Genomic DNA, 14754 nt, shown 5'->3' on the forward strand with positions numbered 1-14754 from the left:
CAGGGTGCAGAGGAATGATCATGGCTCACTGCATTCTTGACCTCTTGGGCTTAGGTGATCCTCCCATCTCAGTCTCCTGAGTGGCTGGGACTACAGGTGCATGCTACCATGCCTGGCTAGTTTTCTGTATTTTTTGTAGAGACAGGGTTTCGCCATGTTGTCCAGACTGGTTTCAAACTCCTGGGCTCAAGTGATCCTCCCTGCCTTAGCCTTCCAAAGTGCTGACAATACAGGTGTGAGCTACTGCGCCTGACCAGGTTTTGGTTTTTAACCTTTTGACGTATAAATGAGGAATGTTTATTCTTCAGTGGGATCCTACCTGTGGGAGTGTTAAAAACACTGACAAAATCTTATAGAAGCACCCTTGAGATAATCATACTTTGAATATCAGCATGAAATTTCCCAGACCGTGGTGAAATATGTGATTACAAGGCAAGGTTGGTTAGTTTGGCTTGTTCTTCAGCATTCGAGTGCCTTTACCTTTAAACTGAGTCTAACTACAACATATATCTGAGTGAGCTGCTGTTTTCTATTCTTTGTTAGATTATATGTTTACTATAACAGGTGATAGGTCAGTTGTTACATTTTTGAATCTTTTAAATTGCTTTATAGCAGTCTAAGGCTGCTGACTTTCCTGTTGAGTGATAGGTGGAAAACCATGTGCCATGGATAACACGTTGCTTGCTCATGTTTATATACCAGTTCCTAGTTTTATTATTTCTGAATATGATCCATGGCTTAGGCTATTAGCTGACTTTTGGCTCCCTGGGAATTTTTATCCTGGTTTTCTGATTTGACTTATGTGGGATATTAGCAGACAGGAAAGGCACTGGTCTTTAACACTGTAAGCCATATTTAGGGAAGAATTTGGTGCATAGATTCCAGTACATTTTATCTGTTGGTAGTTGAAGATTTTGCTTTTTGTGATGCTTAGAGAAGGCAGAAAATTAACTTGAGAACAAATTTTAGTATAATTGAATTTGGTATTTTAATTTTTGTAGACATTTAGCTGTGTAGTTTCCTTGAGGTATGGAATTTCCTTTAGAAGCCTTTGATACCTAAAGGAGTGCTACGTGTATAAGATACATTAAAGGTTTTAAAAATTTTACTAAAGAGACATGTTTTGAATACCTAATATGTGCAGGTCCTTGTATTAGATGTTAAATTGTAGATATATAATATGTGCTGCTACCTTCAAGAAACTCAGTTTTAGTAGCTGAGAGAGACATAAAAATGTAAGTGTAATACATTGAGAGAAATCCTCTGGATAAGTTTGTGATTCTAACCTTAACAGTGGTGATGGTGATGACATCAAGTTCTCATTAATTGCCTATTTATGAGCTAGTTTTAAGCTTAAAACTAGTTTATTCTTACAACAACCCTGTGAGGTAGGTACTCTTAGCATCCTGTTTTGCACATGGAAAAGCTCTGGTATAGAAAGATTAAATCATGAGTTTTCACAGCTCGTAAGTGACAGCCAGATTCTGAACCTCAGCAGTCTTATTTCTGAATCCATACTTTTCAACAGTACATCTCTCAGTTTCTTTGAACCATGTCAGATAGGAAAAGAGCAGTGGATCCGTATTGTGATGTTACTATTTATTCAGAGCAATCCTTGTTTTTAGATTTCCAGTTGATCAGTGAGAACTTAGTGAAAGCTATTAGCTTTGATCCAAGCTGGGAAAGATATGATATTAAATTGAATCTTGAGCTTAGATGGAGAAAATAAGATTTTTTTTTCTTTTTGGTGTTTGGTTTATAAAATCCATTTTTACAGCAATGATTGTGCCATATTCTGTTTCAGGATGGGACATGGGGACCACATTCCAGTTCTTTTTCTGTAGAGAAATGTATTTTGTCCTTTCATGACTATGTCTCCTCTGGTTTATTTAGTACTTAACATTTTATGAAGTAATTTCATGTAGTTAGTTAATTGGATCTTTACAGCAACTGTGAGATAGGCCTGGCAGGTACTTCTCTGTGTTATGAGGAAGCTGAAACTGAGAGAGTTGAATTAGAAATTGGCAGGTCTGGTACTTGGACTGTTATCTTGTTTCTGGTCCAGTGCTCTTTAGCTTATTCCATGTTACCCTCTTAAAGAAAAAACGGGGTCTAAAATGTTTTCTGACAGGTGTTCAGTGTATTTTGCCTTACTTTTTGGATCAGCTAACCTGTTAGTATCGAGTTGTATCTCACAGGAACATTTTCTTTAAAAATCTAGAAATCTCTGCTCTTGAGAAACTTGTATGGCACCTATAAACATATCGTTGATGTTGAGATAACTCATCACATTTTTCCATATTTAAGGTCTCTTGGTCTTGCTGTGGCACCACGCATAAGATTTCTTCAGAAAATGCAGAAACAACCCACCGAAGAATTGGTAATGAGCCAAACCAATAAAGTAATTGAGCCAAGGGCTCCCTTCCTCACCAATGATGAAGTGGAAGAATTTAGAGCCTACTTCAGTGAGAAAATGTCCATCCTTCAGAAAGGTGGAAAAAGACTTGAAGGGAGTGAGCACAGACTGGCTAGTGATACTAGTGATGAAGAACAGGAAGAAGAGGAGGAGGAAGAACAAGAGGAAGAAGAAGAAGAAGAGGAAGAAGAAGAAGAAATGGAAGAGAAACTGGCAAAAGAAAAAGGATCTCAAGCTCCATCTCTTCCTAACACCAGTGAGGCACAGAAGATCAAGGAAGTTCCTACGCAGTTCCTGGACAGAGATGATGAGGAAGAAGACGCTGATTTCTTGAAGGTGAAGCGGCACAATGTGTTTGGATTGGACCTTAAAGAGGAGAAAACATTACAGGTAAGTTTACTCCTAATGGAGGGTCTTCTATTACATTGCCTTACTATGTGCTTGTTGTTTCCTTTTGGGGACTGAGGGAAGTGAAAATTAAGAGAAACTTAGGCTGACTTTCTTTGCAATGAACTCTTCCTCCTCTCCTTCATATTTAAACACAGAATAAGTGCCAGTGAGTTTTCATAGTATTCATAACTTTGAGAACTCTAAGAGGTTAACAACTTTAATCTTATTTACTTGTTTTCTGATGCTGTGTTTTAAAAGTTGCCAAAGTCTGATTATGTCTCAGAGGAAAGCGATGAAGTTCCTTGGTTTATAGCATGAGGATCCTTCATTATAATTCCTAAGATACTGCTTCTGATTGATTAAATTATAAGGAACAGTTGTAATTATTTAAATCTTTCTAAACATAAGTTTTACTCTTAATGCAACATTTGTTTATGGGAACCAAGCCAGTATCTTAAACAGTAAGTGAACAGTTTTTTTTTAAAGTCTACTTACGAATGTTTATGACAAGTTTTCATGTAGATCCTTTGTTTTTCTGTAGCCCTCTTCTAGGAGGAACAAAAGAAATAATCCATTTATGTAAAGCACTTGTTTTCCAGGGTGCTTTTGTAAATGCACAGTAAATGTATTTCTCCTTCTCTCTTATTCCCCTTCCTACTTTCTATGTCTTTATTCTTGATCATCTTTTAAAAAGGGAATTGAATAAAAAGTGAAGCTTGATTCTTACTCTTTATACAATGTTGAGTAAAATTCCAAGTCTCACAGTAGGAAATACATAATAGATTTTGATGTGAAACTTAGAAATGTGTTTCTTTAAGTAACTAAAGATTAAAAAACCTAGAAGATGTACTTATTGAACACTTAATATGTGTTCTGTGTTAGGCATTTTCTAAACATTTTCTCATTTAGTGTTTGAAATACCTTCAGAAGTAGTTACTATTATCTCATTATACAGGTGATGGAAAAAAAATAACTGGCACAGAGACAATATAATACTGTAGTGAGGCACAGAAGTAGTAAATGGCAAAGCTGGAATTTGAAGATAGGTATTCTGACTTCAATATTCATGCTGGAATTTGAAGCTAGGTATTCTGACTTCAATATTCATGCTCTTGTTCAGTAATCCTGTACTGTCTCATCCTGCTTCAAATTAGATCATTTTAAGTCTGCAGTTAAGACTCATTTTATCAATGAACTAAACAGAAAGAGTTAGATTTTTGCTTTAAATAATTTAGCCACTGTATTAACTATTACGTTTACCACTTCCTAAGAAATATGAACATAACCAAAGCATTAAATTGAGAAGGAATGATATAATTTTATAATACCATGAATTGTTCACATAAGTAGGACATGTGTCTAAGTACTAATAGCTCATCTGGCATCAGAAAAATGTATTTAGCAAAACAACTTTTTAAACTTCAAAAAAAGTTTTACTATATGTCAGTTATCTAAACTAACTTTTTAATGTATACAGTGAGTTTTGACAAATGTATGTTGTTATGTAATTACTACCACAATTAAGAATAGAATCAGTGTCATCACTCCAAAACATGTCTTGCTCCCTTTGCAGTTACTTTACCCTTCACTTAACCTCTGGCAACCACTGATCTGATTTCTACCCCTGTAGTGTTGCATTTTTCAGAACGATATAGAAGTAGGATAATATAGTATTTAGCCTTTTGTGTCTGGCTTCTTTCATTTAGCTTAATGTTGTTATTGCATGTACCAGTAGTTTGTTCCTTTTAATTGTTGAGTAGTATTTCATTGTATGGATGTACCACAGGTTTTCTTAAGTTTTAAATTGGCATTTGTTGTTTCCATTTGTTGGTAGTAATGACAAAAGTCATTATAAACATACACATTTTTTATGTAGATAATTTTCTCATTTCTCAGGGAAACAAATGGGGTTGTTTTCTAGGAATAAGGTTACTGGGAACATATGTTAAGTGTATGTTTAACTTTGAGAAACTCCCCATTTGTTTTCAAAATCAGCTCTTCCAATTTATGTTCCTGCCAGCAATGTATAGGAGTTTGAGTTGCATCCCATCTTGTCAGCATATGGTACTGTCAGTCTTTTAATTTTAGCCATTCTAGTAGGCATGTAGTGATACCTTATTGTAGTTTTAATTTGCATTTCCCTAATCACTGAACATCTCTACATGTACTTATTTGCCATTCATATATCTTCTTTGGTGAAATGTTTTCAGGTCCTTTGTCTCACTTTTAAAATTGTGTTGCCTTAGTAAATTCTAAGAGTTCTTTATGTATTCTGAATGCATATCCTTTATCAGGTATATTTTGCTAATATTTTCTCCCAATCTATGGCTTGTTTTTATTTTAAGTGTCTTTTAATTGACAAAGAGCAGATACCTTAAGTTTTGAAGTCTGATATATCACATTTTAGGTAATTTGTATATGTGACCTATCTGATAAATCTGTGATTGACCCAAAGTCACAGATTTTCTCCTATGTTTTCTTCTAGAGGTTTTATAGTTTTAGCACTTATATTTAGAGCTAGGATCCACTTCACCTTAATTTTTGTATATCATGCTAAGTAAGGGTCAAGGTTCACTTTTTTACGCATATGGGTATCCGATTGATCAAGTAACACTTGTTTGGAAAAAACTATGCTTTTTCCATTGAATTACCATGACTCTTTGAAAGTCAGTTGACTATATATGTGTAAGTCTCTTTGTGGACTCCTGTTGTATATGTCTGTCCATTCACCAGTAACACCAATCTTGATTCATTTAGTTTTATATTAAGTCTTAAATCTGTGAGTCTGTCAACTGATATATATTTTCCTAAAATTGCTTTGGCTATTTTTAGACCATTGCATTTTCATATAAGTTTTTGAATCAGCTACTTTGTATAAAAAGCCTGCTAATGATTTCATTGAAGTTGCATTGAATCTATAAATCTAACTGGAGAGAATTGACATTGTATAATATCTTTTTATTTAGGCCTTACTTGGTGTCTTTTTAGCATTGCTTTATAACTTTAAGTGCACATATCTGAGTCATCTCTTACTATTTGATATTTTTTAATGCCATTATAAATGGTGTTTTAAAAATTTCAATTTGCAATTATTTGTTGCCAGTATATAGAAATAGTGTGTTTTTATAGACCGATCATTCTAAACTGACCTATTAGTTCTTGTGGCTTTTTGGGAGTTGCTTGGGATTTTCTTTTGTAGCTGATTATGAGGTTTGTGAATAAAGATAGTTTCATTTCTTCTTTATCATGTGTGTGTCTTATATTTCTTGTTTCTTTTTCTTTTGCTTGATTATACTGACTAGAATCTGTAGAATAGAAGTGGTAAGAGTAGCTGTTGCTGTGTTGTTCCTGATCTTACTGAGGGGGAAGCATTCAGTCTTTTACCATTACATCTGATGTTAGCTGTAGGTTTTTTTGGAAATACCTATGACGTTGAGAAGCTTCCATCTATTCCTAGCTGGTTTAGTGTTTTTATGATAAAATGAATTGTGACTTGTGTGAGATGCTTTTTCTGTAACCATTAAGAAAATCATTAAGGTGATTATGTGGTGATTTTTAGCCTGTTGATTATGGTGTATTGATTTCCCCGCTACATGTTGAATCAAATATAAGTTCCTTTGAGAAACTCCATTTAAGAAAGATTTCTTTATATTATAGGATTCTATTGCTTATATTTTTGTTAATGATCTTTTTGTTGTAAGGGATATTGGTTTGCAGGTTTTTTTTTTTTTTTTTTTATGATGACTTGACTGGGAATATGATACATTTTGAAAGCTTTTTATATATTTTGCCAGCCTAGAGGTCATGTTGTTCATTTTCCTACTAGCTTTATATGTCAGTTTCCATTTGTTCACACTATCACTGAATATTCACAGGTTTGTACTGTTTTGAAAATGAGTAAGAAGTACTGTCTTGTTTGACTCGTTTCTTTGATTCCAATATGAATATTAATAATTTATATTACTATTAACATTAATTATTTAGAAAGTTATGATTTCTTTCTTAATCTGTGTATATATTGCTTGTATGTATTTTTCCCTGTTATAGTATTGGTCTCTTTGCTGTTGATTTGTAAGATGTCCTCAGACAGTGAAGTTGTCTCTGGTTTTTAACTTTCCTTTATGTCCCCTGTCGTACAAAATTGTTCATTTGCCTGCCTTCTCTACTCGATTCCAAATTCCTTGAAATACTGCCTTTTTTTTTTTTACTCAAGTAAAAATACTCAGAATTTTATTGCCGTATGAATAAATTCAGAATTGTATTCTCACTTTAAAAGGAGGGTTCTTGATTTTATTTTCTATATTAGAAATCAATTAATAGCTAATTAAAAAAAATCCATTACACCCATGATCAAAACAGTAAAAATTCACATTTTGTTTCTTAACTACTAAGGTACAATTTCCTTACCTAACGTCAGTGTCTAAGTTTTCTTGTTCGGACTGTTTATACCTTCAAATATAGATGACACATTAAGTCTTTTTAGTCATTCCTAGAAAGGACACATAGAAAATATATGTGAAGAGATCAACGATTTCATCCTTCAACTTTAGCATTCCTATTTAGCAATTACATTTTCAATTTATGCTCTGACAAGAGCATGGTTAAAGATGAGTGAAAACATGACCCTTATGGATACATTTTAGTAAATGCAAATTTCAGTAAAATTGGAAAAAAAAGTTCTAGAAAAACTAAATAGAAAAACGAAAAGCACACAGAGTATACAAGCTCATTTGAAAATTATTCTTAGATTCAATAGACATGAAATCACTTTGGCAAATTGCTGTAAAAATTTCAAATGCTCATTCTAACAAAACAATAACAACCTTTTCCTAACTTGTTTCTTTCCTCTCATTCCTGTGCAGACTTAGTGTTTCTCACATCGAGGGCACCAGAGATGAACTGCCAAGGTCAAGTGCTCTGTTCTCGAGGGGCAGGGTGGGGGTCTCTCCGAGAGTGGTTTCAAGAAAAACCTCCTGTAAAATACCCTTTTACTCAGATTACAAAATGCTTTTGGTGGAAAATCTCTAGTAAAACACAGAAAATTATAAATAAAAATAAAAATAACCTCTAATTCCACCACCTAGAGATAACGACTGCCTTTGTTTTTTTTAAGTATGAATATACACATTTATTCATTTTTCTTTTTTTAGAAATAAGATCTTACTCTGTCACAGGCTGGAAGGCAGTGGCATGATCGTGGGTCACTGTAGCCCCAAACCCCCAGGCCCGAGTGATCCTTCTTCCCTAGCCTCCTGAGTAGCTAGGACTACAGGTGTATGCTACCATGTCTGGCTAAGTTTTAAAAAATTTTTTATAGAGTTGGAGTTTTGCTGTATTGCCCAGGATGGTCTCAAACTCCTGGCCCTAAGTGATCCTCTCACCTTGGCCTCCCAAAGTGCTGAGATTACGTACGGGCACTAAGCCACTGTGCTCTGCTCATATACCCATTTTTAAAGAAATGAGATGCTCCTAGGTATATATATTTCCCCATGTCATCAAAGTGTCTTTGTAAATATTATTAGTGGTTACCTAATATGCCATTAATCTTTATTTAACCATTCCCCTACTGTTGCATACTTAGGTTAATATCCTCCTTTATAATCTCCATTTAAAGAGTTGTACTAATTGGCAGGTTTCTTTTCTCCTTCCCTTTGACTACTCTCACCAGCATAACGTGGAACTGATTCTACAGTTCAAAAATGCAAGATAGGAATCTTCTCCTTATCTCATGTAAACACTTACTTTACAATAGTTGTAAATGATTACTGAGCTACACGTACTAGGGCACAAGATGACCTAGGTCTCTTTGGGTTACTGACAAGGTTCTAAAAGGGCTCCAGTGACACTACATAATACCTCCTGTTGCTGCTCTTATTGAAGGAGGGTCAAAAATTCCTCCAGACCATATTCAGATCTGCTCATCTACACCCAGAGAGGTTTTACCACATCACAGCTTGCCCCGGGCCTGATAAACTATCAGTCCCTGAGGAGTGATTGATTAACCCACATTTCAGTAACTACCATAAAATATGATTCTGCATCCACTCAGTGGCGTTGTCTCCCAAGTGCCCTTGAGGCAGGGAGCAGGAATCAGCCTCTGCTTGTGACAGTGCAACTCTACAGAGCAAGTATCTTTTTTCGGAGTGAAAAAAATAAAACAAGGAAGAACAAAAGAAATTGTTGCAAGCCTTTTTTTCCCTCCATTAAACAGTTAATGCCTAATTGGAGGTTTTACATTGTACTTAAGAATAACTCACTTGTTAATAATGTACATCAGGCCAGGCGTAGTGACTCACACCTGTAATCTCCCCGAGGTGGCAGGACCACTTGAGCTCAGGAGTCCAGGGCTACAGCAAGCCATGGCTGAATCACAACACTCCAGCCAGAGCAACAGAGAGAGATCCTGTCTCTAAAACAAACAACATAATGTACATCAGATAGAAGATTTGGTCTGCAAATTCTTTAATGACATCTCTTGTGACCATCAGAATATCTTCCCGATGAATATTTTGAACATCTGGAAACATTCTTCTAAAGTCTGTTTGTTACCCTTGTCAATCAGTTTCATCTGATCATGGATTTTAAGATCAGGATTCTGGGCTATTTCTTCGTGGTATTAGAACTAATGGATCAATTCAAGTGGGCATGAAGTTCCACTTTTGGCAATTCAGAGTAAAAGCTTATCTTCCCTGGCTGATGCTCTTCTGCCTCCATCATGATTTCACCAGGAAAACAATAGTCCTTCTCCACTCTTATTTTTGGTATGAACAATAGGATGAGATTTCAGTCAGTAAATTGTGTGGTCCTGAATTTCCTTCATATTGCTTTACTTCTGTACATTTTGATAAGCTGTATGTGTCGCTCTGGGTTCAGCTTTACCTCTTAGAGATTTCTCAACTATGAGGACCTAGACAGGTTTTCCCTTATGACCAAAAGCCTTGTAGAAATGTGACAACTCTTGGTATCCTAACGCATGTCTCAGTGGTAGGGAGCTGTCTTCCTGGGAAAACATACTCCAGGGCAATCAAACAAAAGGAAAATATTGTCTTACTGAACAGTGTGTGTTCAGGGCCTGGTACAAATGTTTCATGAATGAGGGAGAGAATTAACTGAATTTCTTACTCCTTCACTTCGGTTTTGTTTGCTATGACTTGTATAGAACTCATAGGTAGGGTTTATTTTTGGAAAACCTGTCTTTTGTGAAGTTCACCTCATTGATTTATGATTCAGAAGGTATTGTTGAATTTTCTATAAATGTGAGCATAAAAAATTTACTTGACTCTGAATGATATACTTATGTAGGCGGAGCTTTATAATTAATTTAGATAGTAAATGGTAGTATCTAGTGTTGTAAAATTCAGTTTACTAAGACTGCATTTGCATTATACTATAAGAAGTTCTATCTTTACACATGTACCGGCATGTTTTTTTTTTAACTGTAATAAATTAAAAATATTATTGCATGTCTGTTGAATAAGAGGAACATTTTGGGGCAGTTGATAGTTTTAGATGCTAAACAAGGAATGTTTTGCAGTTTCTTCCTGTACATTTCCTATTACTATGCACAAACAATAGAGTTAAAGTTCTTGGTTCTCCAGTTGAAATAGAAAGGCTAATTGCCTTTTCTTTTGTTTTGAGATGGAGTCTTGCTCTGTCAGCCAGGTTGGAGTGCAGTGGCCAATCTTGGCTCACTGCAACCTCTGCCTCCCAGGCTCAAGCTATTCTCCTGCCTCAGCCTCTGGAGTAGCTGAGATTACAGGTGCGTGCCATCACAGCCAGCTAATCTTTGTATGTTTTAGTAGAGACAGGGTTTCACCATGTTGGCCAGGCTGGTCTGGAATTCCTGACCTCAGGTGATCTGCCCACCTCAGCCTCCCAGAGTGCTGGGATTACAGGCATGAGCCACCATGCCCTGTCCCTGCCCCGCCAACTTTTTTTTTTTTGAACTACCTCACCTAGTCTTGTTAACTTTACCTGTTATCTACTTAAGGATTTTTAAAATTGATGCTTATTTGCACTCATATTAGTATCTTTTGATTCTTCTCCCATGTTTTTAAGGAAGTTGGTTTTGAATGTGACTCTGCATCCATGATCTCAATTGGCTTTCCTTTTTTTTTTTTTTTGAGACAGGGTCTTGCTCTGTCACCCAGACTGGAGTGCAGTGGTATGATCAAGGCTCAAGTGATCCTGAATTGCTGGGCTCAAACCATCCTCCTGCCCCAGTGTCCCAAAGTTCTAGGATTATAGGCATGAGTCCCTACACCCAGCTTGGCTTTCCATTTTATCCTTTACTTTTGCATTTTATATTTTAGTGTTTTAGTGCATCCTTCAGTCACTGGAGGCTACTTTTTCCTTTATTGCCTATTTTTAAGGATAGAACAGATATAGAACAATCAAACCACACATAGGATGGGAAATAATACTATCATTTGCACATATAAATGAGTGTGTTTCCTGTGGGAAGATAAGCACTTTTTCAGACACTGCTGACTTCGTTGAAATTTTTGTTGCTCATGTTTTGGAATTGTCTTTATAGGTACCTTACCAGACACAGAAGTGAACTGGTTTTGTTACTCATAGCTTATCCTCTTTATCTTGAATTTCTTTTTCTTCATTTTTTGTCTCTCAAGAAAAAGGAGATTTGTCCAAGAACTAAATTGAAACTTGGAGCCAGTGGGAACCCATTAGATTGTAATTTTATGGAATATGTCTAATAATCATATCCTTGTAATTAAGACCATAATTACTTATTTGGCGTTTTACCACATACTGAACACTTTCTGCATAAGTTCTCATTTTTCCTCATGACAGGAAAGGTAGCTATTATTTAAAATTAAGGAGGAGGAAAGGAAGGCTTTTAAGTGACTTGTCCAAGGTCACAATGGTGAAGTTAGCAGTGAAACCTATTTGTGATGCTAAGTCACATTTTCTTTCTCTCCAGTCGTGCCTACCATTATTTGTGTGTAGTTTGCTTTCTGTAATTGGGTAATGTCAGTGTAATTGATAGTACTGTAAATAATTTTGGGTTACTCATTGTGTGCACACACTTGGAGTGTAAAATGAATGTTTGCCTTTAGACTTTAGCGTAAATGGAGAAGAGAGGTATTGAGCGCCAGGTGCAAGCAAGGCCTTCTGGAATGCTGCCTTGTCACATTCCTTTTCTATTTGATGAGATCAGCGCAGTGAAAGACAACAAGATTTTTTTTTTTTAGCAGTGAAGAGGGTGCCACGAGTGATGAAGCAATAAGAGATGTGTAGGAGAGAGTACAGGAGGAGTTATCAGGCACAAAGGCAGGAAGAGATGGCTGGTCGACCTCCCACCATAGGGAAGAGCCTTGTTTTGGCTAATTGTCTTGTTGGGTATTGAGAAAGTTGACCTCCAGGGAGATGGTGTTAGAGAAGAGCATGAACGTATAATTAAAATGATTAAATTAAAATGTATTTTTGGAACATTTATTTCCTTAAATGTTAGAATGAAATCTCTAAGCATATGCTTTCTTTCTTCTTCAATTTAAACCTTTTTAGAAATGAGCCTGGGTAGATTCCATTTTAGCTCAACAAATGTCCTTTTAAAGCTTTCTTAACAGTAAACATAGGTCAGTTTTAATTAAGATTTGAATGATACCCGTAGATTATTCTTTGTACCTTAGAATCGATTCCAGATCCTGTTTACATTGATTGAGCCCTACTTGTTTTTTTTTTTTTTTTAGTAGCTTTTTTTTTTTTTAAGTACTGTAAGAACTCACTGTTGGTGTTAAAACGTAGATTACCTAACTTTGAAGCTTATGAGTATACTCTTATAAAAATATTCCAAGACCCAAATCAAGATTCTGCTATGTGGGAGCTAGGATTCTTCTGCTTCTTGTCTCTTTACTTTTTCTCTCTCTTTCTCTCTGTTTTTCCCATTTTTCTTTTTTCTCCTTTCAGCAGCAACTTACCTTATAGATGCCAGGGACTGTGTTAGGTACTTAATGACTTTTAGAAGCTTTAACTATGTATTTGCAAAATAAGTACTGGAAAATGATTAACATCTATCAACTTTTTATAACTTACCATGCATTTTGGTTATCATATCTCATTCATTTAAATTCTTACCACAGCTTTGTGTAGTGTTGCCGTCATTTTACAGGTTCAGAGACAGGCTTTGACAGGTTTGGTTGCTTGCTTGCCTAATGTTCCATAGTTAGTTAAGTGCTAGAGCTAGAGTCTGTACTTAGGCCCCTCTGACTTGCCTCAGTATGATTGTGCTTGCTTTGATTCCGTCATTTCTACATTTAGTGGTGGCTTTTAGTGTTCCATTTTTACTTCCCACTTGCACTGCCATTCTGCCCCCAGATTCTTATTACCTCTTTCTTGGCTGGTGGGGATAAGCTTCATAATTGGTTCCCAATGTTCTTCTGAGTCATCTTCCTGTGAACCTTGGCCAAATTAGTATTTTTTTCAAGTGGTTTACCCTCCATGCTCAGTTGTGTTTTGTAAACTAGCCCCTACCCTACTGTCCTGCCAGCCCATTCTTGCCAGTTTCCACTTAAACAGTGAAGGATTCCTTCCTGGATTATTTTTTTCCCACTCCAGCATTTCACATCTTTGGAGATTGAGTGCTTATCTTGTCTCTTCTTTGAAGCCATCCTTTACTTCTTCAACCCACTGGCCTCTGGATTCCAGTTGTCTGTTTTGCTAGTATTTTTTTCTTTTTCTTGACATTTCAGAATGTAGCCACATGACTCTTAATTTTTATTTCTGCCATACCTGGTAATTTGTGTTCAGGGGCCTTATATAATGTTCAGTTGACTTAAACAGAAGGAAGAGCTCTAAAGTCAAGACTACTGTACTCTGAATTTTTGGTATCATGAGGTGAAACAGTGGTAGGATGATCTCATGCGTTGCCTGGCTGAAATAGAGTTTGGTATATATGCTCTTTTGTCTTATAGGTATCTTTTCTGCTTTTTGCATCCTGTGCTTAATTCTTTCGTGGTAATCTAAGCTTTGTTCCAATTCAAAAGGAGTAGTTATTGTGTGACTTGAAGCTTAGATGCATATATTGAGTTGCTTTATATGTTGCTTTTATATATATTTTTCCTATTTGTGTTTTGTATGCAGATGACTTCCTGAGGATGTAAATTTTCAGTGGAAATCTTAAAGCTGGTTTGGGCTTGATGTTTATTCTATAAGATGCTGGCTCATTATATCAAATATTGACTTGTTTTCCTTCATTTCCTTCTTTTACACAATACTCAATATTTATAGCATCTGCTGACTAATAAATTTTCAAATCTACTTTTGTGGTCGAAGTTTCAACAGCTACTTTTACGGGATGTATTTATCTTGGTTTTAAGGTGGTTATACAGGTAATGAAAGAAATGTGAAATAGGACAGGCTATTCTTGAGGGTCATGTGAATTGCCCTTGAAATTGATTGTTATATGATTGGAAATAAGGAGTTTTCAAATTCATAAACAAGTGCTTGTTTATATAGCTCTAACAAATATAACTGTATAACACTGCTAATATGGCAGATTAGTTTCCAGAAGTGCTGTTCATAAGACCACTTTTTAAGTCTCTGAGCAGTCAATGTGTGTATCAGTACCTGAGCTTGTTAATGGGATTTGTGATGGTACTGGATTCAACTTTCACGTTTTTTTTCACCAACTTTTAAATAGTCCAAATAAATTTTTGTTATGACTTTGTTCTTTTCAATGCATATTTTGAAACACAACTTCAAGTCTAAGGCAACAGCTGAGGCTAGTGCCATCTGTTGGTGGCAGGTAGAATTAAATCACTTTTGCTTTGATGCAAAGCTTTGTTCTTTACCATGAAAATGTACACTTTAGGTAAATGCTAGCTTATTAAGTGAAGGCTTCATGAGGTTTTTAGAAAAATTTATTCAGCAAATATGTGAACACCTGCTATGTGCTAGGCATTAACTGTTAGCAAAACAAACAGTATTCC

The 14754-nt window shown here is 35.7% G+C and overlaps 1 protein-coding gene across 1 annotated transcript in view; it reads left to right on the forward strand.

The window, feature by feature from the left end:
- The window catches only part of DDX10 (DEAD-box helicase 10), a 269719-nt gene that overhangs the window by 58595 nt on the left and 196370 nt on the right, over positions 1-14754 (forward strand). The window contains exon 13 of the mRNA XM_021671095.2: positions 2308-2806. Coding sequence (XP_021526770.2) covers positions 2308-2806 — 499 coding nt within the window. The remainder of the gene's footprint in view (positions 1-2307; positions 2807-14754) is intronic.

This window comes from Aotus nancymaae, unplaced genomic scaffold (genome assembly GCF_030222135.1).
Source record: "Aotus nancymaae isolate 86718 unplaced genomic scaffold, 86718_ANA_hifiasm-v0.15.2.pri h1tg000012l, whole genome shotgun sequence".
Lineage (NCBI taxonomy): Eukaryota > Metazoa > Chordata > Mammalia > Primates > Aotidae > Aotus > Aotus nancymaae.